At 36.5% G+C, this 26,054-nt stretch overlaps 1 protein-coding gene, 1 long non-coding RNA gene and 1 other non-coding gene across 4 annotated transcripts; 1 reads left to right on the top strand and 2 right to left on the bottom strand.

The window, feature by feature from the left end:
• Nucleotides 1–8,501: 8,501 nt before the first annotated feature.
• On the bottom strand, nt 8,502–8,573 carry TRNAQ-CUG (transfer RNA glutamine (anticodon CUG)). Its single transcript has one exon. It is a non-coding gene; the product is annotated as a tRNA-Gln (tRNA).
• A 3,627-nt stretch (nt 8,574–12,200) lies between these two features.
• LOC105057722 (xylose isomerase) lies at nt 12,201–21,463 on the top strand. Of its 2 annotated transcripts, XM_010940417.3 has the most exons (21): nt 12,201–12,354; nt 13,016–13,080; nt 13,166–13,276; nt 13,459–13,533; nt 13,617–13,746; nt 13,826–13,917; nt 14,314–14,364; nt 14,523–14,602; nt 14,681–14,735; nt 14,812–14,913; nt 15,066–15,117; nt 15,685–15,730; nt 15,813–15,868; nt 19,912–19,963; nt 20,060–20,139; nt 20,254–20,324; nt 20,464–20,504; nt 20,683–20,782; nt 20,852–20,923; nt 21,006–21,083; nt 21,177–21,463. In XM_010940417.3, exons 2-21 carry the CDS (start codon nt 13,021–13,023, stop codon nt 21,210–21,212), a joined length of 1,440 nt encoding a protein of 479 aa, XP_010938719.1. In that variant the 5' UTR covers nt 12,201–12,354; nt 13,016–13,020; the 3' UTR covers nt 21,213–21,463. The 2 variants fall into 2 exon arrangements, with proteins under 2 accessions (XP_010938719.1, XP_019710482.1); XM_019854923.2 differs by lacking the exon at nt 12,201–12,354 and having other exon boundaries at nt 12,998–13,080; nt 21,177–21,369.
• An 812-nt stretch (nt 21,464–22,275) lies between these two features.
• LOC105057720 (uncharacterized) lies at nt 22,276–23,027 on the bottom strand. The gene is made up of 2 exons (XR_834030.4): nt 22,946–23,027; nt 22,276–22,651 (listed from the first exon to the last, which is right to left on the bottom strand). It is a non-coding gene; the product is annotated as an uncharacterized lncRNA (long non-coding RNA).
• Nucleotides 23,028–26,054: the final 3,027 nt, after the last annotated feature.

The raw sequence follows: 26,054 nt of genomic DNA, 5'->3' as shown, positions 1-26,054 counted from the left end.
GCCAACGACTACAGCCGCAAGCAGACTCCGTCCAGACTCCTACGAGAGCCGGGTTCCGCCCGCAACTTCGGCTCCGAGAGGGTTCCGCCCGGACTCCCCCGGGAGTCGGGCTCCACCCACGACCCCAACCGCCAGGAGGAACTCTCCCGGACCTCAACAGAAACTGGGCTCCGGCCGCTGTCGAGCTTCAATCGACAGATCCACGCCCCCTGACAGGCCACCAAAACGACCACGACCCTGCTCCACTTCCTGTGGCGGACTCCGCGCAGTTCCATCATTCCCTGACAGGCCGCAGTAACCATCGCCACCCTGCTCCACTTCCTGTGACGGATTCCGCACAGCTCCACTATCCCCTGGCAGGCCACAATAACGGCCACGAACCTGCTCCACCTCCTGCGACGGATACCACGCGATTCTCCTATCCGCTGGCAAGTCACGACAACGGACGCTGCTCCAACCCTCATAACAGATTCCACGTGGCGGGCCGCGGTGATGGCCACGTGTCTGCTCCACCATCTTTCGCAATCAATTCTCCTGACCATGGGCGGCCCACTACCAGGCGGTTACAAACGTCGTCATCAATCCGTTGCCTCCTCTGCCTATAAAAGGGAGACCCAGATACGTTATTCTTTAAGCTCATTTTTCTTATCTCAAAACTCTGCTAAATTCTCCGTTCGAGCACTCCATTCTTGTTGAAGCAGAGAACTGACTTGAGCGTCGGAGGATCTTGCCGGAGCAACCCCACCTCCGGTTTAGACTTTCCTTGCAGGTCCCGACGGCGACCGCGGCTTCCCCGACTCCAGCTTCTCCGGCGCAAGCGGATTTTTGCACCAACATAAACAAACAACACAAAGTAAATAATTTTTTCACAACATGTGTACCATACACATTTACAGCTTGTAACACAATTTCTAATTGGCATTTTGTTGGAAAAAGAAGTTTATCCCCGGTAAAAAAATTGTGAAGATGGGAATTTTGAAGTTGATGGTTGAATTTCTTGAAAGTTATGATCACAAAGTTGCAAATATTTATCTTCCTCCCAACTAAGGCGTGGGCTTGGATACAAGAATGTTAGAGGCAGCTTAGAAATTGACCAAATAAAAAGAATGGTGAGGAAGAATCCTATTTGGATGATATGGCATTTGAAATGAAGAATAAACAAGCCTATATGAAAATATCTTTGTCAACAAATTTTATAAACCTTGACAACTAGAGACCATTTGAAAGAAAATGGCAAAGTATTTTGGTTGATTAATAATAAAAAACACAAGAAAACAACTAGAGTATAGAACAAAAAATGAAATATGCGGAAGAAAAAGGAAAAACTTATGCAAACTAACAAAAACTGGAATAAGGGGGGAAAGGTAATTTTCTTGAATAAAAGGGTGATTTAATATATGAGGCTTTTGCAATTGTAGAATCTAGGGTTAGATGTATAGATTGTTTCTATATTTTAAATCCATGACCTCAAGTTATAATAGAGTAATATTATCTTTGCACCAAGGCTTTCCTTAAAATAAGTGGAGCAAAAGTAATTATCTTGGACAGCTTAACCTACGTTCTATACATTCTTCTTTGCACTAATGCTAAATTTCTCTACATTCTTCTTCCATAATTGCTTAACCATTGAACAGAAACAAGTAGGTTAGATTGTGTAACAACATTAACAAAACCAGTGGGGGTGTGTTTGATTGTAAAATAAGCTGGGTTAACTTTTCGGACTCGTTTATATCTAGGTGATAAAAGAGGTAGTTTAAAAATATTATTTTGCTACTTATTTCACAGTGAAAGCATGCCCTACCAAAAAAGCAGAATATATTAATCATACTTTAACCTCATTTTTTTTTACTTCAAGTTATTCACGAACCCCCTTAATTCCTTGATCAAAAAGGGGCCTCAAATGTGCATGCAGGTGTTGTTTTCATTCAAAGTAAAAGTTCAAATCTGTTCTTCAATCAAAATAGTAAAAGATTGAGGGGTGCTAAACAAGATGTAGGTAAATTAGCATAGAATCTAGAACTATACAACAAATTAAATATCAAATAAAGATATAATAGTCATCCAAAAAAAAAAAAAAAGGCAAGTCCTTGATTAATGATTAGCAATCTGTGATATCAAAATACTCTGAATTTTGAAACATGCTATGTAATCATCACATTCATCATCTTCTTCAAGACTGTATTATACAAATACATTAAAGGAGAAGCCACTGCTCTCCCAGAGGGACAAGTATTGCATATCTAAATTGCCACGTATCAACTATATGAGGTCCCATATGTCAAGCATCCAACAGCCGGCTGATAGAGCTTTGTGCTGACCCGATCAGTCCAACAAATAATTTAAAATAAAAATAAATGATGGGCAAGATTGCGGCTAAAACATTGTCTACAATAGATAATAAAAAAAATGGAAGAAATGATGGAAAAAATTGTGAGACATTGTGTTCCACAGTTTAAAAAAAGAGATAAGAAATTATCGAAAAAAATTATGGCCGAACCCATTGCTGTCCACAAATGATCAGTTCCATCATTTTTAAAAAAAAAAAAAAAGAAAAGGGACACATGCTCTGAATCTACTTCCTTCTTCGTAGAAATTCCATTTGAGACAATCTACGATAGAATCTACACATTTATGGCAAGATCGACTGCAGCTGCGCATCATCCTCTATTTGCCAGGGAGTCGGGGCTATTGGATGGTTCCTCTCAAATTGGTTGAGGGGACTGCTTGATCAGAGGAGCAGGTGACATGATCCCATGCTCAACAAGTATTGAGCGACAGGAAATTATAAATAGCCCTTCCTAGGTGGTGGCCAACAGGCATGTGAAGGACAGGATCTTTTAATGAGTTTTTTTTTTTTTTTCTGGTCACTCTACTAGGACCTTTGTTTCAATACATCCCCCTCTTTTTTTAACATCTCATTAGGCTGTATACGGGGTGGTTGCTATAGGTGTACTACAGCCATCCTACCCCTTAGTGCATTATTGAGCAAGGAGGAACTTCAGAGCAAATCGAGGTAGGCTTCCTCTATGTTTTACCATCAAACTACGGGGGGTTGCTATATGTTTCAATAGCCTTTCTCCTGCGTGTTGCATCATGTGGGAATATCGACATGACTGTGTGGTCACTATTGATTGCCATTTGGGGAGGTTACTGCATGCAGCAGCCTTCCACTCCCCGAAAAAGAAAAGGGCATGGACTTTTTTTTGGGATACTTCCACAACGATGTGAAGGGAAGAGAAGAAATGAGAGGGAGGGATCGAGATGGCTGCCGCTGAGTTCAGCAGGTCCTCCCCAGTCCCTTAGTTTAATCTACCTTTCAGGTTGGCATAAGATCCGATAGGCTTGATTAAGGGCTTCAGGTTTGGACAGGATGCAATCCGATAGACTTAAAAAATGCTTTCAGGTTCAGACAGGTTTAATAAAGGGTTTCAGGCCCGAACGAATATTTCGGTTTTGTTAATTGGTCTAATGGATTCAGGTCCATGGATTCGGATTATCGGATGTTGATTGGGTTTAGATTAGAATCTTTTGATTGGATTTGAGTTAGTCTAGATGGCTAAATTTAGGCTGGGTTTGCCCATGGGGTTCAGTTTAGCCTTAGATTTTTAGTTTGGGTTTGTGATTTGGGTTGCAATTGCGGTTGGATCGATTGGGTTAGGGTTAGGGGTTTAGGCAGTGCAGGCGGAGAGGGCGACAGAGAGAACTAGAGTTCTCGACTAAGAAGGGCCAAGGATAGTGAAGGTTTTGATTATGGAGCACAGGGATGGTGGTGGATGGGGTGATGGGTTGGTTAGGGTTTGGCCTAGGGGAAGTGGCGATAGCGATGGATTAGGGTTCCAGCTAAGATTCGAATTAGGATTTCGAAGAGGGAGGTTGGCACGATGGAGGACATGTCAGGGATAAAAAAAGGCCCTTCTCAGGGTTACCATTTTGGATCGGGATGGTGGTGGTGGGGGGGGGTTACGGTTAGCATTGGGGTTTGACTTAGGATTAGAGTTTGGTCCATGGATGGCAAGGTTATGGGTTGAAAGAGCTTAGGGTTGGTTTGGATTGGAATGGTGGTGGGAAGGATTATGGCAGGTATTGGGGTTTGGGTTAGGGTCAATAGGGCCATGGCGAGGGAGAGGGTTGGAAAAAACTGAGGAGAGAGATAACGAAAAAAAAATCAAATCATGGCCGGTTGAGTATAAGAGGGAGAAAGGAACGGCATAGAAATAATGCCAGAGAGCCTAGCAGCAAACCAGCACCGATGAGGGATGGCGGGAGTTGATCTGACATATATAAAAAGAGCGATGGCTCTATGGCAAAGAGGACAACGGTTCATGCTCGGAATCCTCCCGCTCTGGTGCGCATCTCGAAGCTATAAAGTCGGCCATGGCGGTGGGATCCGACCGCGAGGGATGTCTAGTGTTGATTTGGCATCGAAATAGGCGTAAAAGCAAGAAGAAGGAGAATCGGAGGAAGATTGGGAGGTGAGGCGAGGGGGAACCGACGGAGTGGATGAGTTGGGAGAGAGAGAGAGATGGGCTATTTAAAGGGGTGAATGAATAGTTTAGTTTATACATTTGTCACACACAAAATCTCCATGCATTCTCTTTTATGTGTGCCTTTAATGATAAGGATATGCAAAAATTATAGGGAGAAAATTTTGGTTGCCTTTTCGTTGGGTTTGTTTATTAAAAAAAATTATAATTCTTTTGGGATAATATTTTTGTAAGTGTTATATAATATTTCATAGGTTAGTGGAAAAAAAAATTTTAAAAAAAAATCTATGTTAGCTAACATAATAATTTAAATATTTTTTAGAATAATTTAAATACTTTTCATGTTTCAATATAGAATCCTAAATTTAATATTAAAAAACTTTAAAAATATTTTTTGATAGGTTAGGATCATCTAATTAATACAATCTTTTTATTTTTAAATTTTATTGAGATAGGATAAGTACCTAAATATACAACCTTACATCTAATGCTACAATGGTTTTTTAAAAATCTTTTTTGGTTAGCATAGATCATAATAAATTAAAAATAATTAAAAAATAAGATAATATAATATCTTTATTAAATATTTTTTTCGAATTGAGTTGTTTATAATTTAATTAATACATCATCTTGATTATAAATCCATTTTTTTAAATTTTTTAATATTTTTCATTCACACATTAGAAATCAAGATATTTCACACATTTAATTATTAATTAGTGTGCCAACAATATACTATAATTTATTAATTAATTTTTTAAATGTTGCAACTAGGTTTTATATGTCTTTCTTTTGGTTAGTTTATAAAAAAAATAGAGGCTGTTCTATTTTTTTACAAAAACTTATTGTATCCTGCTCCAGATGTACAATGTGATATCATGAACCTGAATAATATATTTTGCACACTATATTTATAAAAAATTATCCCCTAACTGATGGTACTTTATCAAATTTAATTGTTTTGTTGCTTGAAAATTATTATATTATCCTTTTTTTTTTTGTGGATTGAAGCACTAATTTTTAATTATTATGGTTACAGACATGTTTACGGTCAAAATTTTGTTGAAGATCGTGCTCGAAAAAATAACCGATAGATTAAAATATACAAGCTACTTTATGGATTAGATATATCGAAAGATTCAATGGCTGCAAAACAAAAAAGTTTCAGACTGCTGTGCATAGATATATTATCTATATTAATAAATAGATGATCATGTGATAGATTGATGATGATATACCTTTTCATAAATCCAATTTTATTAGTTTTGATGAATTATCAGTCTGAAATTATAATGATCTTCATTTGATCGGTATGTATAAATTTTATTTACTGTAAATTTTGATTCTTATATAGAATACTTTTATTGTATTGATGGAATTATTTTCAAATGTTATTGGTCACATAGTAACCATTGGATCGCTTGAACAAATATATACAAGATAGAAGTTAGTTTGTAGGAGCAATTTAGAAATTGAGAATTTGAGGTAACATATATAGGCTCAATATATCTTCTGATGATCATATAAAATATTATTATTTAAAAAATATGTATAAATATTTTATAGCATGCAGAGACTATTGATTATCTTTTGTGCTAAATATGCCGAAGAAATTAATCAAAATATAATTCAACAAAAAGAAAAGGATCGAATTAATGACAGTAAGAATTTATGGAGGTAATTTTCATTCTCCTAGAAGTTTACCTATCATAATTAATTCCATGATTTCAAAAGAACTCTATATCTTTTTTTTATCTTTAGATAAAATAAGTTTATCATCATGTTTGGTCTCAAAATTTTACATAGCTTTAGAAATATAGAAGATAGAAGAGTATTGAAGCAGGTTAGAACTTTGCTTTTTTTAGGATACCATATTCATTGAAAAATAAAGCATTTGTTGTGATATAAATAAGATTATGAATTTTATTGCAGGATTAAAATGTGAATTCCATCGATTGAAATTACGGAGCAAGAGCACCACACTGCTATCCATCCATATGATGAGAGCATTACAATAGAAAGACAATAGATGAATTATTAAGATTGGACCGATAAGAGTTTCAGGTATAAGATGACTTGATCAAATAAATGAAATGTGGTTATATATAATACGTGAATATTTTTTCAGCTTTTTCAGGAGTGAAATTCATATACGAAGCTACCATAAAGGAAATTAACATCCTATAGATGGTGATATAAAGCATGTTATAGCTGTAGAGCTGATGTGAAGATTTATGGTGATAATTCTGGTGTAATCAATGCGAAAAGAATAATCAACCTTCAGTATCATGGTATGTTCATTATATCGCTAACCAGTTTCATTTTATACAAATGGTTATAATCTTGTATTTAGACTAACAACTCCTTTAATTCTAAAATTTATAGGTATAAATTGAGTATTGTTTCGAAAATGGTACCAATATAACAAACTTCATTGTTTTCGAAAAATTGGCTTAGCAATTAATCGGGGTCAATCCCTATGATCAATCTTGCAATTGATGCAAGATGTAATCGATTCGGTCTCTCCGTCGTCATAAAAAAAAAAATACTCAACCATGCTTGCATTTTTCAAATTATACTTGGTTCGCAAAGTTCTAATGATGGTAGATATAGCTTTAAGGTAACTAGTATTTTTAAAAGGAGATGAATCTCGATAGGATAATGTAGAAAAAAGCTCAGCATCCAATCTTCACATGCGATACAGGTTTCTGAGGAGCCCATTCTTCCGATTCCTGAAAAAAAAATTCAGTATAAACTTTTTTGGAAATCACTCCCACAAAACGATTATCAAGCACAATTCGGTAACATTTATTTTTTTATGTATCAACTTTTTTTAAGCAAAAAAAGATAATCATATCACAGCATATTTACAAAAAGCACCGATAATCTCACCTTCCAAAAAATTAAGAACGATGTACTCTAATTTTGATAGCTATATGTGTATTTTTTTTATTTGAATTTTATTATATTATATATTTTTTTATTTGAATAATATTCGAATAAAATTTTTGTATATATTTTTTTTGTAGTGTGGGTGAAGAAGTCTTTAGGGACAAAGATTGATAATGTATTTACTATTCTTTTGCTTTACAACGAACAAAACCAATTGTATGCGACGATGTTAGATATACCATAAATGATATCTAAAATTATTTATCATGACACCGGATGTCATTATCTATTTTCTATTGAATGACTGCATATTGTCAGAAAAACAGGTAAGGTCCATTTTTTTTTTATTGCTAAATAATATAATTCCAACTTAAAATTAGTATCCCTCTTAATTTATTGTTATATGCTTATCAGATATTTTTCCCCAGTGCGTAGCTTCGGCCCGCCGCGTAGCACGGATGACTGCTAGTCTTGCATAACAATAAATGACATCCGAAGTGATACCGGGGTATTTGGACTCGCATGAATTTGGACATCCTCCTTTTGTTTGATCTTAACAAAAATGCCAGAAAACTAACATATTCAGCTCACCAACTTTCAATATACTTCATATCAAGGAGTTTAGAGCTACAATGGCTGCTCCAATTCTATTGATGATTCACAAGAGGCAGCAGCTTAACATGTCACAATAACACCATATTTAGACCCCCATGTTTTCTGGAATTAGTAATGTATTTATTAATCCTACTCGGTATGTCACTAGGAAAAAGGAAAAAAATCAAGCAGACCACCCAAAGCTATATAAGTTACCACTAGGAGATGGTAAGCATTGGTGGCCAAAACCAAGATGTTGGATTTTGGAAGCCATCCTAACTTGTGAAAAATTGAAGGACAGAAGTTTTTCTGTTAAGAGATGGTAAGCATTGGTGGCCAAAACCGAGATGTTGGATTTTGGAAGACTTCCTAACTTGTGAAAAATTGAAGGACAGAAGTTTTTCTGTTAGGAGCATTGGGACGAGAGGCAGGACTGGTAGGAGACACAGTATCTGCTTTGGATTGTATGGAAAATGGGAAAAAAAAAAAGGGTTATTATAAACTTTGTTTTCTTAAAAAAAAAAAAAAAAAAGGTTCTACCGAGATTTGAACTCGGGCTATCGGATTCAGAGTCCGATGTCCTAACCACTAGACCATAGAACCGGGAACAACAACTTGATACAATAAATTATTATAATCAAATCGAAACCAGAAACTTCAACTCGTCTAGACTTTTGCTCTTCTAGCTGAGAGCCATCTGCCCTAACCGAGCTATTGTAGCTAAGAATTACGGACATTGGATCGGAAAAAAAAAAATCAGGAGTCAACTGGGTCAATCATAGTTCGATCAATTGATCTGTGACATCAGTAAACATAATTATGATATAATAAATATAAAAAATAATAAAAAAAGTCTCTAAAATTTTAGACAGTGGATGTGACTCGTAGGAAAAAAAGGTTTAGACTTGCTGCGATATGTGCTTTGGATGGTAAAAAGCTATGCCATCTGTACCAAAAAAAAATTGTATCGCCTTCTCTAACCAAAAAAAAAAAAAAAAGCTATACAGTCTTATCACATCATCCATAATAATCTTACTCATCCATATCTCTCCATACACATCAAATACTGATTTTATTTTTTATTTATTATTTTATAATTTTATTTAATTATTTTTGAGACGGTAAAATCTTCGAAGAAGAAAAGAGAAATTTTTGACGAAGAACAACAAGAATAAGAAATATAAAACAACAAGGTGGCTCCGGATAACTCAATGTGACTGACCGTCCGTAGTATTGATAACTACAATAGAAATAAAAAAATAAGCTAAATATAAACAAAGAGAGAGAGACTCGGTGGCCTGTGGCGGAGAAGAAGAAACACCAGGGGGGCGGGGGGTTTCTGCGATGGAGAAGAAGAAAGGTGAGGGCGGCGACCTATGACGGAGAAGAAGACGGGAGGTTTGCGGTGGGGAAGAAGAAAGGCATGGGGACGGCGACCTGCGCTGGAGAAGAAGACGGGGGAGGGGGGCTTTGCTGCAAACAAGAAGAAAGGCAGGTGGGAGAGGTGCGGCGGCCTGCGGCGGAGAAGAAGACCGGGAGGAGGTGGTCTGCGATGGCGAAAAAAAAGAGAGGGGGGGGGGGGGCAACAGCCTGCAGCGGAGAAGAAGACCGGGGGGGGTTTGCGGCGGAGAAGAAGGAAGATGTGGGGGGTGGTCTGCGGCGAAGCAGAAGAAGGGGGGAGGGGAGGCGGTGCGGTTACGGGAGGAGAGGGGGTCGTCTGCAGGAGGAGGCGGCCTGTGATCCGGCCGATTCATCACGAGCCGATCGGTTCATCGGGTCTTCACGATTTTTTACGGCTAAGACTCTACTAGATCGTGTCTAAGCTCCGGGTCGGAATTAAAAAAATGGTTTTCGATCCGATCGGTCGATCCGGCCGGTCCGATCTGATTCTAAAAATATTGGTTGGGTGATAAGCATGAAAAGATACGACGGCAAACAAAGTTACAACCTTTGATTTGTATAGACTGAACCTAGTGATTTCTACACATAATTCCTGCACTAGACAACGTATAACGACAGACAAATAAGTCATCAATGTTCCATTCCAACAAAATAAAAAAAGTCATCAATGTTCCACTCCAACCAGGAAAAAAAAAAGTCATCGATGTTGATCTTGAATTCTCGATAAAAAATTGGTGAGGCGGTTCCCTTTTCAGTTATGAATCGAGACCAAAATTTGGTATTAATTTGATGAAATTAAACCTTCTTGATTGGACCCAATAAAAATTAATTTAAGATGAAAGCCGAATCTATTGAACAAATACTTAACTCAGATCCGATCCAGCTCGTTAAGTGACTGCATGGGAAATCAGCCTGAAGCATAGACCTGAAACCAGCTTACAAGAACTAACCTGGTCAAGTATTGGTGAGCTCACAAATTTTTCGAGGTATTATAATGGCATAAATTAAATATGTGACCTATAGACATGAGGAAGTGATAAGTCAAAAACTGCTCCAAATCGTTGCTGAGGTGGAAGGACTCATCCAAACATTATCCTCTTTTCTTTTGACTAGAACATTATCAATTCTTTCTAAAGTGGATCCCGTCAACTTATACGAATTAGGGGGTTAGCTACTTCCCACACAACAGGCAACAGAAATTTAGGTAAAGTAGCATTGTTATAGATGGGAAATGATCAGCCTGTGATTATGGACTCGTTTTGGTTCACAGGAGAAGAGAAAAGATAATCCCTGAGAACGAAGGGGAGCCATCTTGTTTGATTAAAATTTTAAAATAAAAAAAAAATTGCATGAAAATAAAATTCATCAGAGAGGTAGATTTTAAAATTTCTATAAGATAAAAATTAATAATTATTTTTTTAAAAAAAATATTTTTCAAGATTCAACACTGAAATTATATAAAATATCAATAGATAGTTAAGATGAAATACTGAATAGTAATATATTTTTAATATTTATATTAATATAAATATTATAATATTCATAATATATTGATATTATTTTAATATTTATATTAATATAATATTATATTAGATACTATATTTATATCTATATTAATAAATTTATTACATTAAAATATTGATATAATATTAATGTATAAGTATTATATTAATATAATAAATTATTATGATTTACTATTATTTTATAATATATTGATATTATATTAATATTAATATAATATAATATCATTATTCATACAAAGTTTGGGAGTAAAAAAATATGATTTTATATCTATTAAAGATATAATTGATATTTGTATAATTTTTTCAAAAAATGGATGCTCAACTAAACATAAGTCACTTTGCAATAATTCACTTTTCTATTGTCCATCAAATATATAAAAATCATATTTTTGGTAGTAGTTTTTTTTTTTAAAGAAAAGTTCTTTCCGCAAACTAAACAAGTTCTAAATATTTGGTAGTTTTTTTTTACTATTAAATAAGATATTTGCACTATTATGGCTCCAAGAAGGTATTTGATGCATAGTTGATTCAAAATCAGAATAAAAATTGAAATGGATTGGAATTAGAATTGGAATGACTAATTCTCCGAAGCGTTTGGTTCGTGATTACAATCGAAATGAAAATTTGAATCATTAGAAAAGAACAAAGTTGAGTTTTAAATAAATTGATCATTTTTATTCCATCTCGAAATCGGAATCGAAATGGAACTTGATTAAAATGAAAGTCACTTATTTTCATTCTAATTTAAATTATACACATCACCAAGAGAAATTATTTATTAGAACGTTCTGTCCGTGCACTTTGCATCATCCAATAATAAACTAGCACATCACCTGTTAGTGAAAAAAATACATGATTATTAAATTTTAATTAAAAATATAAAAAAAAATATTTTATTTTTAATTATTATTGATTAATTGATAATTTTTATTTTTTAAAAAAATAATTTTTTTAAATAATATATTGATTTGTTATTGAACGGTGGAAGATATCTAATAGGATTATTCAAACCAAGATTTCTCACCAACCAGACACCCCGTAAATATATCCACCAATCACTTTATGCCGCGTGGAAAATGGAACTTTCTATGTGCACGGATGGTTATCAGTGGGATAGCCAAAACGCAAAGGAGAAGACTCGTACCTATGCGCTTTGGAACGCATGATTACGACTAACCAAAATAAAAAAATAAAAAAACGCATGATTACGCGATCGCCTCAGATATTGTATGGACGAAACGGGGAACTACTTGACCTCGATGCGCGACGCGTGGCGTCCCGTTGGCTCAAGCTTGGACGGCTTGGTTGGTCGATCCCCGTCAATCGGGACGGAGACTCCGTTCCCCAAGGGGTAGAGATATCTCTCAATCTCTTGTCTATAAATACGGTAACGACGCCGATTCTCTCCTTCCCTCACCTTCCTCTTGGGAATTCACGACTGCGCTTTTCCATTCTTGCCGGTGATCAATCTATCTTTCTCTCTGTTCTCTGTTAGATTTTCCGATTTTTTTCAAGTGGATCTTTCTCTGTCTTGGATTTGATGGTGGGTTGGTCTTCGATTTCTATTACTTTTTCTTGTAATCATTATCTCAAGTCGAGGGAAAGTAAAACACTTAAAAGATTTGATGTTTCATGGTTGGAAGATGCTATTTCGCCACACGGGAGTAAAACTGCTAAGAAGAATCAGGGTTTCTCCGTTTTCTTGTAATAATCATTTCCAGTTGAGGAAGGAGAACACCATTGGGAAAGAAGAGATGTTTTTTGAACTATTTTTGGGCTTTGATTCTTTGTATTCTTTTTCTTTTTCTGGTTTCAGCCTTAAAAATCGTCTGAAACTAGTCGTGTTCGTGAGATTATAGGAACAGAACTGCAAAGCGGAAGAAAGCTGTCTCCTTTCTTCACTTCCTCTCCTTTGACACTTTGAGATTTTTTTTTTTTTTTTTTTTTTTTTTTGTTTTTGCTCAAAGAAGACTCTCCTTTTATAGTTTGCTTATAAATTTTGAGCCTCCAGGTATTATATAAATATTTTGAAATACTTCATTCATAATTGTTATTTATGCTTTGATTCTTTAATCTTTTTGGTTCCATAATTGTTATTTTGCTTTGATTTTTGCATGACAGATAGGATGAAGGTCAACGGCGTCTTGCTCTTGTTACTATGCTTGGGTTCAGCCCTATCAGCTGTTGTATGTAATCTTGTATCTCTTTATGCTCTTTAAATTTGGTGATTTTGTGGTTTCTATTCTAATGGTTAAATTGATGTGCATGCAGATTGCGACGCCACAAACATGCCCGGCGAACCTCGAGGCGAAATGTAATGATGCTTCTTCAGACGATTGGGAAGGTGAATTCTTTCCTGGAATTCCCAAGATCAAGTACGAGGTAAGAAGTCTGTGACCCATATGATTGATCCTTGTGAAGGAAAGCAGTTATTTCGCAATTATTTTGTACTCACATTGAAAATTCCATGTTTTTTGTATTTGGTTTTTTTTCTTTTTTGGTCTCTTAGTGCTGGAAATTTGAATGGTTTTAGAATCTTCGGATCATCTATTTATACACTGCAGGGTCCTGCTAGTAAAAACCCACTTTCTTACAAGTGGTATAATGCTGAGGAAGAGATTCTTGGAAAGAAAATGAAGGTTTGTTGCTTGTATGTAATGGATGTCAATTTGCTGTCATATGAATTATTCTGACACTCATAGTTTTTCACTTGATGTTGCAGGACTGGTTTAGATTTAGTGTTGCCTTCTGGCATACATTTCGTGGGACTGGAGCTGATCCTTTTGGTGCCCCGACAAAGTCATGGCCATGGGAAGATGGCACAAATTCAGTGGCTATGGCTAAAAGAAGAAGTAAGATGATGAACACTGATTCTGACTAGTGGATTGGAATGATGCATTGATGCATCTATAATTTTTGTCAATTGTACAGTGAGGGCCCATTTTGAGTTCATGAACAAGCTAGGAGTTGAATTGTGGTGCTTTCATGACAGAGATATTGCCCCTGATGGTAAAACAATAGCGGTATGCCAGTGACATTTAAGGCCATTCTTTTCTATTTATTTGCTTCAGGACTAGATGTTATCGATGTGGCTTCGAACAATTGGATATCTATAGCAAGACTAAAGTTGCATTTTCTTCTGAAGTGTGACAGCCTTTAAAGTTGATCTGTAGAATCAAAACATTCACTCTACCAAAATTTGATAATAGTTATCTCTTCCATCTCTTATTCACCAGCATATTGGAACATTGAGTGCTGATATTTTTTATTGTTTCAACTTGTTTAGTGGAATGCCTAGACTTTAATATATTCATTCGAAATCTTTGGGAAGATCATGAGCTATGCATCACATGCAAAAAAACTTATGAATTTGACTTTCATATTTATCTATATATCATAATGCATCCTATTTATCTCAGGAAGCCAATGCGAACTTGGATGAAGTTGTTGCTGTTGCTAAGAAACTTCAGGTAATGCTATTGCATCACTTTAAATTATTGATCACGCCATTTAATTATTGAAATCCATGCAATGGAGTAAACATTGTACTCCTTTTCACCATACACTTAAAGTATAGAAGTAGAGAAATCTTGTAGTCTTACTCTCCGTTTATATCATGGTTGTACAGGAGGGGAGTAAAATTAAACCACTGTGGGGTACATCTCAGTTGTTCATGCATTCACGCTACATGCATGGAGCTGCTACTAGGTATTCCTTATTGGTTTAACAGTTTAGATTTTCCAGACCCATCCCATCAACTTAGAGAATTTTTCTCCATTCTTGCAGCTCAGAGGTTGGAGTATATGCCTATGCTGCAGCTCAAGTCAAGAAAGCTATGGAGGTGGGGTGTTCTGAGTTTTTAATATTTGCCTTTTTGTCTCAACTATTTGCTTATACCATCCTTTACTTTTTCATAGGTGACACACTATCTGGGAGGAGAAAACTATGTTTTCTGGGGTGGGCGAGAAGGATACCAAACTCTCCTGAACACTGATATGGAAAAGGAGCTTGATCATCTGGTATGAAATAATATTTTTCTTAGCCAGTCTCACAAGTTCTTGTAGTTTATCCGTCTTTGACAAAGTTTGTATTGATTTGAAAGAATGCAATATGTTTATTGAACATCATGCTTGGTTTATACCATTAAATAGCAAATCCTTCTGTTTTTCAGGCAAGATTTCTACAAGCTGCAGTCAACTACAAGAAGAAGATTGGGTTCAATGGTAGTACTCTTTATGTTCTAAGTTATACTAGCCAGCATGCATCTCCATTATATGCACATATCGTATATTGAAGGCATCATCTTTTAAGGAATCGTGAGATTCTTTGCTTTGGTTCAATTGTTATTTTCATCTGCTTGTTGTGAGCATTAATAGAGGGTGAGCCTTGGCACAATGGTAAGATTTCTCCATTGTGACCTCCAAGTCACAAATTCAAAATATAGAAAGAGTCTCTTTGCACATTGAGGTAAGATTGTGTACATCCGACCCTCCCCAGGCCCCGCAATGACAGGACCCCCATGCATTGGGCTGCCTTTTTTTTTTTTTTTTTGTGAGCATTATTATTATTATTTTTTTATAGAATTGTTGTGAGCATTATTGAGTGAATGAAAAGATTACAAATTTCATCACCTGTTTTTATGGTGAAGAGAAGGGATAAATTTATTGTTTATTGGATTAAGTGACGTTTGCGATATACCTTCTCTATGGTTTTTGATCCGATTCATTAATCAACATTCTTGCTAGAGTGTCTGTGATCTTTTCAAATGACAAATTGTCTTTTCCTTCCAGGAACTCTACTAATAGAGCCTAAACCTCAGGAACCTACAAAACATCAGTATGTACTAAAGCTAAAATTTAAGTAACTGGTTATTTGCCTGCATTTTTAATTTCTTTGGTTCTGAGTTTATTTATATCAGGTACGATTGGGATGCTGCAACTGCATTTGCTTTTCTACAGAAATATGGCCTTGTAGGTAATGTTTTTCTGCTTGCCCTCATTTTGCTTTGTTTGTATTTGGATTGGTGATATAACTTATAATATACAAAAATATTGTTAACCAGATTTTGTATGTATCTTTTTGCATAATAATAGAATTTATTCATTTATTCCATAAAATATTAGATTTGCTGGAAACCTTCTTGCCTTAATATAACCTAGATAATCAAACAACTTGAAGATGTGAATATGTATAGTAGAATTATGAAACACATAATATTTCAAGAAGATTTTTTCTGATTGCACCCACGGGCTTAATCCAGATTACTGAATCCTTGTTTATCATGTCGTTTCTTTCTTTTCTTAAGTTGCCTTAGGGCCATTACAAAGAGCAGTAGGACAATTTTTTCATTATAGAAGCAAAGATCTTGCATATATAAATCTGCATTTTGAAAGCTGAGTGCGAAGACATGTCATTACTCCCATATATTATTTCAAACTGTACAGTGGAACAGTTTCTAGCTTAGATATGGTATTAGATGTCTTGTGTATTTTCTCAGGGTCTTCTCCAAATGTATTGGAGATATAATTACTCTTGAAATCTTATAGAAACTCTCTCAAAAAAAAAAAAAAATCTTGCTTAGAGGAACTTCACTGATGGAATGCATTTTAACATTCTTTTTTGTTTTAAAAAAACCTGATAGTAATATGCTCTTACTATGAGCACTGCAAACCAATCTAAAACAGAAATGACAGACTTTGTTAAATTGGTCCAAAACATAAATGAAAACTTGAGCTTCTTTGCCTTCTCCATGTCATTCACGTCTGTTGTCTTTCTGATCATCCATATGGCGGCTATTCTGATTGTCTGGTGGATTTAGTGGCTTTTAGAAAAATTGGACAAATTAACAAGCCTCGGTTACCATTTAGGAGCTTCATTGGATCGTACAAGAATTTGCCACCACATTTAGGGGGGTGTTTGGTTCGCAACCAGAATCGGAATCAGAATGGATTGGAATTAGAATTGAAATGGCCAAATCACCCAAAGCGCTTGGTTCGTGACCGGAATCAGAATTGGAATGGAACTTTGAATCCTTAGGAGAGAACAGGGATTGAGTTCTAGGCAGATTGGGTCATTCAACCGAAATTGGAATGGAACTCCTTCCAACCAAACGGTTGGAATAGGAGTCACCTATTTTCATTCCGATTCCAAACCCCAACTCCCTCCAACCAAATACTCCCTTAGTAAAATAACTTGCTTCACCATATGGAATTTTTCCATATAGAACTTTTTAGTCAGGACTCAAGAATATGTTATACTCTGATGACTCCTTAGGAGAATGTAAGATCATCACATCATTTACCAGATGTTACAAAGTTGAAATAAGGATTTGAATTAAAAGTTTTGACTTGTTTAAGTCTGAATTTAAATTCTTAAAACCAAAATACTATCATTATAGTGGGCCTTGTCTGTGACCAATATCTGATATACTCTTGAAAAAAATTAAACCTTAATGGAAGGCAAGTTTGAAACCAAGGTTTGCAAAGCCAGTAACACATCCTGTGCCGGTCGGTCGGTGGTATGAGTCGGTACGGGACCGTATGGGATTGGACTGGTGCGAACCAACACAGAAGTAAAGAAAGGAACCAGGGAGGAGGAAAAGAGAGAAGGGGGAGGGGGAGCGGGTGGCTGGAGGAGATGTCGGCGGTGGCCACAGGCGGGCTGCGGGAGCATTTGAAGGGCTGCCAAGGCCTCTGCTTCTACCAAATTACCAAATTGCGGCTGTGAGAGAAAGAGAGAGAGAGGGAGGGGAAGCTAGCGGAGAGGCCGTTAGATGATGGAATCATGCCTCGTGGCTCTGCAGACGTGAAATAGGGACAATCACCCCATTTCATAAGATTTTTTTTAAAAAAATCTCGACCACAGTGAAGCTATCAATGGATTTGCCGGTTTCACTTTATCTATTGTTGGCTTCACTGTTTATCGTCGTTCTAAAAAAATACGATGAATAGGAGCGGTCACCCCTCTTCCACAGTCGTGGCTCCACCCATGCCTTTTCCACTGTCTAGTGGCCATGGTGTTCACTTGGCGTCCTCCGATGGTCTCTCCGCTAGCTGCACCTCCCTTCGGTATCCTTGCTTGTCCTCTTTCTCTATCTCTCTTGATTAGATGTACGATCGGACGATACGGAGGCCTCTACGGCAGCCTCGATGGGCCACCATGGGCCCTCTGGCAGCATCGTCCCCTCTTTTCTTTTCCTCCTTTCTCTCTCTCTTCCTCTCTTTCTCATCCGGTGTTCCGATTCGGAAGGTCGAACCATTGTGATTTGCAGTCGGTATGGCTTGAAACGTCGTAAACCATCTGATTCGAGATGGTTCGGCGAACACTGTATGAAACTAACATAAAATCCAATGTTAACTTTTAATTTTGTAAGAAGACTCTACATATCCTAATAGTACCCAACCTGAACTCAAGCAAGGGTAGAGCCCCCAAAGCAACCTTTTAAGATTCAAGCTTGCAATCTGCCCTTTCAGACTCAAATTCTGGACATTAGAAATCGATATTAAATTATTACTCTTTCCTAGGTGTTGCTGTGGTAACTCTGGTAGTCTATCCTCGAACCCTTGCTTCATATTGAAGAAGCTCAACTTCCAGGAGAGATCTTGAGAGTTAAGCTAGCATATTTTGCTAGCACCTATCAGTATTACGAGCTATGCTTTAGGAAATGTGTTCTGAAAATGTATCTCATGGACCAGCCACTTCACTGGCAACCTGTAGTTGTTTGATGTTGCTTGTTTGGTTATGATCTGGTCGACACTGTTATCCATGCTGCATTTGCGTGACTGACAGACTGATCAATTTTCACTGCATGCTGAAATTATCCCTTTCAACGAATTGATTGTGGCTAAAAGGGTCTTTAGCTTTTTAAAAATGTCGGGAGACTTTCAAGTAGAAATATTTGGCAAATGAGGATCCATAGAAGCTATCCTGAAATAATTGGGAGTGCTGGCTGTTTATGATTATGGAGGAGAGAATTCCAAGCATAACTTAAACTTTTATTTGGTTATATATAGAGTTGAGCTACATGTACTACCAAAGTACATTTAGTGTCTAAGTCTGTTACAAAAATTACACAGTTAGCCTATCTGTTGGTTGCATGAGTGGGGACAGGAGATCTGATCATCTACATAAGTACATAAGATAGCAGGATCATCCTTTCTTCTCTGAAGTGAACAGACCAACCTGACAGCAAAACTTCGCATTATTATGATTATGCCACAAAAGATGGCCTGAATGTGATGCTAAGCCAGCTTGGGCTAATGTTTATAAATTTTCTTGCCTTATATGCCACCTTGATCTTACTGTTCCACTATTTTACTAGTTGTGTTTCATTGGCAGATTTCATCAATGGCCTTTAGGTAATGGGAGTGAAGTCACTTGTGGTCCTTTCTTATATATTGTTTCATGTCTCACCTTGTGACTTGAATCACAGGATGTGCCAGGAAATGAAGAACCAAAATGATTGTAGCATGTAGGCATGGGATAGTGTAACTACAGATTCATGTTGGTTTAAGGAAATTCATTGCAAAACACATCTTATGCACCTTGACCTTTTTGTCAGGCCTTTTTAACTGATCAACATGTAATACCCTAGTAATGTGTCTTAATGGAGTGGTCACACATCCTAAATTATTTTCAGCATGTAGTATGTAGCTTCACAATGATGTGGATTAGACCTAGCCATTGCAAAAACGCTTCATTTTATCTATTTGAGGCTAGTTCCAGGAATCTTCTTCCATTCTTCACCATGGAGAATGACAACTTTTGTCAGTATATCTTTTACATTTCTTCTCATAATGGTTTTCCTTTCTCCCTTTCTTCCAGTAAGGTAGACATTCATGGATCATGTTCTGTTAATGTATGAGATAATTTTTACCATCTTTTTTTGTGCTTATAGCGGTATTAGTTTGCTAGGGTGTTATTTTTTTTTGATGTTAAGTTAAAATAGATTTATTTAATCGTAAGCCATCTTTGTTTCACTGTTGATAGCTCTTTAACATGTCTACTCCATTTTGCAGGAGAATTCAAGCTGAATATCGAGTGTAACCATGCTACTCTATCTGGTCACAGGTAAGTCCTTGTTTGGGCATTAATGTTGACTTAATGTAGTGCGGGCATGCCTGAATTCTGCTCTTTCTTTCAAATGACAATAGCTGAATCTTGCAGCTGCCATCATGAGCTTGAAACTGCAAGAATAAATGGATTACTTGGAAATATTGATGCTAACACTGGTGACCCCCAGATTGGTATGTGTTTTATCTTCCCTAGAATGCACAGGAAGCTACAGAACTATATTTCATTCTTTTGTTGTCAGACATATAGCAGGGGCATGAGTTCAATTCTGTAATTCTATGGTACAGGTTGGGACACAGATCAGTTCCTTACAGACATTGCAGAAGCAACTTTGGTTATGCTAAGTGTGGTTAGAAATGTATGTCAACCCTAGAACTCTTTCTGTTAAGCTCCATTTTACTAAAATTTATTACTTGGAGTAACAGATTTAATTGACTTAGTCTTTTTGCTTTTTGCTGATGTGCATCGATCGTTCTATTGTTGCTTTTTGTTTGCAGGGAGGACTTGCACCTGGTGGATTCAATTTTGATGCAAAATTGTCTGTGCTACTCCATGCCTTTTTGTTTTGGTTTTTTGTCGTCAATTTTGGTTTAAATGAATAGTCTCTCTTGTTGACCATTATGTTTCGCTTTTTGTTCAAGGCTTATGGAATGTTTTTGTTGTAACATATTAGAAAGCTGACCTTGCTGTTATTTATTTTGAATGATGGGGCACAGGAGGAGAGAAAGTACTGATGTTGAGGATCTGTTCATTGCTCACATATCTGGTATGGACACACTGGCTCGTGGACTCCGTAATGTTGCGAAGCTGATTGAGGTAATTTCAGAAGATTTATTCCTATATATTACCTTCAGATTCTTGAGGCAGCTTCTTTCTTGATGGTAGGATGGTTCTCTGGATGAGCTTGTGCGCAAGCGCTACTCAAGTTTTGACTCAGAAATTGGGGCTCTTATTGAAGTAAGTAAATTAATTTCCTAGCAAGGAAATAATCACCATGAGAAAAGTGGATGATCTTATGATTAATTTGCCTTTTTAACAGGCCGGGAAGGCTGATTTCGAGACGCTTGAAAAGAAAGCCATGGAATGGGGAGAACCATCTGTTGCCTCTGGGAAGCAGGTAAATTGAAAACATTTCAAGTGTCCCTTATATAACCAGTGATGTGGCTTTTTTCGAAGGATTCTAAATTGGAATATTGCTCTTTTAATGCAGGAACTTGCTGAGATGATATTCCAGTCAGCATTGTAGATGACAAAAGGAACAAGCAGCAAATAAAGTGGTCCATAGTATTTAGATGTAGGCAAGGTTCATCACCAGTTTCAGGAAGTAGTTCGTGGTGGTGGCAGATAGCTTCCAACTTTTGTTATTGAGATAAAAAGACAGTTTGTAGTGAATCACTTTCCATTGCCATTGAAGAACTGTATAACTCAGTATGTAAATAAAACTGCATTTGGACCATCAAAACGACCAACTCAGAAAATAATGAGTTTATTTTCCTACTCTCAGTGCTGTTTTCTGTGGCTTGATGTGCACATGTTTGTTATCAGATCTTTGTTTACATGGGAGTAGCTAAATAGTTTGGAGCTGACGAGTGGATCTCTTTGCTTGACATCAACCTGCAATTTCATTTTATGGTGGATTATATATTGATCAAGCCAATACTCTCATCACAGCTGTGATCTTGTGAGTGGATTGAGCTTAAGCAGCAATGCACCTAGAGGCTCCCTAACATTGGCTCTGCTGGTTGGCATCCCTTTTCACTTGTGAGATGTCTAGGTTAGAACGCCAATCATGGTATTCCTTTTATGTAGAGAGGTATCTGGTGTCAAAGCAAATCAAAGAGCTCCTATCAGAGCCTCAAAGGGCTTAAAAAGCAACAATGTGGTCTGTCTCTACCTCTAGAGTGCTCTCAAACCAGGGACTACTGAGGTGATCTGCTCACTTACTTTACCTTGCTATTCCTTGGAAAAGTTAGGCAGCTGATATCTGGTGATAGAAACCCTTCTTCAGTAAGAATGATGTATATTCCCCTTGGCTCGGAATCCAAATATTCTTAGAAACATCTTCTGCATCCTGAAGTATCATACCCACTACACCCAAAAAGTTCTAGGCTTGTGGAGTACAATAACTAAATCTACAAGCATTACTGAACAATTTTCATGGTGCTATGTCTGTGACCCTTACTGTGCATCAGCAACTACTACTAAATCTCTCGTTACACAAGAATCAGAGGCACAGTGGTTTGCGCACCATGTAAAATGATGAAATTTTACCAGATGCGTAGATAAATCATTCTGTGAAGAGCTAAAAATGCCATTTTAAAAGCACCAAATCTTTTTATGATGGAAGAAAGAAAGTTATTCAACAGAGCAATTCCAGTTATATCATCAACTAGTGAAAGGAAGATAAAGTCGTAGACACTGGCTACGTTGATGTCATAGAATTTTGTGAAAATTAACCCATTTATTCAGACATTCACAACTCATGGCTGTGTCATTTTATTTTCTGAATGCTTCAGAGTACGGCCGTTTCTTTCCAGGGCAGAATTCCTTTGCCAGTTCTCAACCGCTCTCCTGACCGTGGCCTTCGCCTCCTGTACCTCAGCAGCAGAGAACTTGTGTTCGATGATTCCTAATGGCCCAGGTTTCAGTACATTGATTACAGTTTCCATGTCTTGCTCCAGCTCTCTGTAAATCCAAGCATACCAAATATTATAGCTCTACACAGGAGGTCAAGCTTCCTCTAAAACCCAAATGATATCTTTCACTAACAAAAGCATAATACGAACAGGGAAGCTAGTTACATTTCCTTCACGGGAAAAAGTGCATGTCAAGTTTTCAGAACAATTGCTAAGTAATGACATGCCATCTCATAGCAGTAGTCTGGTCTCGATTTGCTTGGTGTATGACCAACATAAATAAGAGAAAAAAGCATAGAAGTGTAATTATATAACAATGATGAGATTCTTCAATAACCCATACCTAAGAAGCTGGGGTAACTGCATGCGGGTGGGTAGCCTTAGAAAAGAAAAGGCATTTGTATCCTCATTCTTATTCTTGGTGGACAGAACCTGGTAGAGAAAAGGATTGAGATGAGATACCGCAAAAAGCAACTAAAATATATACATATACAGAAGATGATTATCATCAGAAGCAGCATTAATTGAAGCCAAGCATGAAGCTCAGAAATTTATCCTTGCAAGCAGAGAAGGAAACAAAATGGAGGTTTCTTTACATTCACAAAAATAGGAAGGTGACTATATGTTTGGGAACATAATCAGAATTACCATCATTGATATGCAGCCCAGTTATGTTTTCCCGACATGAGCAGTCCTCCATTATTCAAACTAAAAGATCATTTTCTTGATCCAATGATCAACCAACCTAATGAACAGTAACATAATAAACAAGCCACGACCCATTATTGGAAGTCTGCTTTGTGGATTGTCTTTTGCCCTTAGTTCTTATGAAGAGCAAAATCCTTCTTTTACTGCAAGTCTTTTAAATTAGACCCTTTTCTTAGTTTCCATTTTCTATTTTCTTCACACAGTCTGAGCCTCTTCTTAGTCTCATTTAGCTGGAGATGCAAATAAGCATGCACTCTCTCTCCCTCCCCCTCCCCTTTCTCTTCAATGCCTCAAATATTTTCCTTCTACCTTCCTTCTGTACATATCAATCGCAAAGTGCTGAATTTAAGTCAAACCAAATATGGACATGAAGTTAATAAAAAATGTGCAATTGAAATCTATATTAGAATCAGTTCCAAGTTGGAAGTTGGGTTTGAATCTGTATTGGTATATGGTTGGGATTTGTTTTTGGGCTGAAACTTATATCAGAACCTCAAGTAGGAGTTCAGTTCAAATCTGGATAGCTGTCAACACTTTAGGTATCACATGGATATAGATTAAGTTGTGTAATTCAGGTCATGTATGATATGAGTTTCTATATGGTATATGTTTCAATCTGATATCAGAATTTGGATTTGACTAAGATTTATATCCAACAAATTAAGATTGACATCCACCATTATCTGCATTTCTTCTCTCTGATCCACTTTACCATTCTCATATCCATGTCATAACTTTAGTTCCCTAAACCTCTTCACCGACCGTCAAATACATTTCCCTTCCATTATTTTCTAATGGAAATTCTCCACATTCGCCGGACCATGTTTAAATCATTATTCTTTCCATGCAAATGCTTATCTGATTCATTTATTAACCAAAATATCATGTCACCCATAAACATAACATTTGCATGCAAGAAGCAACACAGCCCTGTTGAATTTCAACAATCAATTCAACTATGATAAATGTACGAGAAAAGGCCATGTCAACTGTAAGCCTGTCAAAATTAGGTTGTTATTGGTCTTGGAACAACTAGGTATCACACTTCTCACTGCTTTGTTGTACATGTTTAAAAATCTCAATATAACCTATAGTATGCTTTTCTCAATGCCCATCATTTAAGTTTCTGTTGAACTCTATTATACGCTTTCTCTAAGTCCACAAAATAGTGCATATCATATCTTATTCTTTTCTTGATATCTTTCTATCACCTTTCTGATCAGGATTTCAGCATCAACTGTTTGCTTTCCTGACAGAGCAACATCAATTCCTGCAGATCCTTGTTACTGGAAGAAACTGATTAAAAATAAAAGTATGAAAGTATGAAATCTAAAGGCATTTGTTGTACTGACTCATTTTACATGTCAAAGGATTTATTGAAGGTGATCGCTTACAAAGCTCAATATTTCAAACCATCCAAAAAAAGGATTCAGATTTTGTGGGTTCTCTTCCAGAAGCCCATCTTTGCATGGGTCCACATTGCTGCCAACTATCACAAATAATAGTTCCCATTAGGTCAGTTAGACAGCCCCACATATCATCATTTTTCATACACTTCCATTACTTCAATATTAAGAAAAAAGTATATATTTAAGGTATTATCTTCGGATAAGGAGAATTATTGGAGCTAAAGTCTTAACAATGTGAATTGAGTATTAACCAGAATTTCATACTTTAAGAGAGCAGAAGTTTTTAGCTTTTAAAAAGAAAATAAGAGAATTGTTAATCATCATCTTTTTCTTAGTCTTCTTCCAAACAACCTCCTAGGATGGCTGAAGATGCACAAGTCCTCCTGGAGTCTTTTGACAAGGTGATGCCACATCAAGCCCAATTTTTTTCTCCCAACTTTTTCATATCTGAGATGCATTCTAAAGTGATCCGCATCAGAGATCTAAAGCAAATACTAGAAGATTACATCAGATAGTCAGACTGCATAATTAATGTTTGCAAACAAAGTTTGCAAGATGACCAAGATATATTGGCCTCCTATTATCACAGCTTATGCAAGTACATGTACCAGGTAGAAAAGATGGCTAAACAGTTATTGGTAATTGACAACAAGCCTTTGGGCTTGACAGTGAAGATAAACAATATAAAATATTTAACATAATGAAGGTAAAATGTAGATAATAATGGTTCTTTTTCTCTCTCTATATTGACAGGTGTAGGTTCTATGATCAACTTGCAAATGAAGAAGAAGACATATAAGGAATCAAATTCTACAACTTAAAATGATATTAAAAACTAAATGCAAAAAAGAATATTTCATGATGTTCATGTACAAATATAATGAAGTATTAAAATCAAAATGCTAAAAAAAAATCATGGCAGTTCATATAAAAAGATGAACATATGACAGAAAGCAAGAAAAAAAATTGCCACCGACTAAATTAATCCAAAGCTGAGCTTGTGACTTTTCCTTCCAGCGTAACTCTAGCTACAGATTCTAATGGTTTCACAATTCATAGCTTGACAAGCACTGAAACGAGACATATGTCCTGTCTCAATTTTAATGGCACCCACCTATGCCAATCACCAAGTTTGTGTCCCAGAAGGATCTGTTTGCATTAAGTTTTAGTCATCATCTAATGACTTCATATTGTGCTTACTTGCTAAATCCATGGAAAATGAGCTTAGTTCTTTCAAAGAAACAAGTCTTGTTCAACTCAGATACTATTCATTGCTACCTTGTATACCTATGGCACTTACACGATACACCTAGCTGTACCTAAGTGGCTAAGCCA

The sequence above is a fragment of the Elaeis guineensis genome, chromosome 14, assembly GCF_000442705.2.
Source record: "Elaeis guineensis isolate ETL-2024a chromosome 14, EG11, whole genome shotgun sequence".
Lineage (NCBI taxonomy): Eukaryota > Viridiplantae > Streptophyta > Magnoliopsida > Arecales > Arecaceae > Elaeis > Elaeis guineensis.
This window is presented reverse-complemented; position numbering and strand designations above follow the sequence as displayed.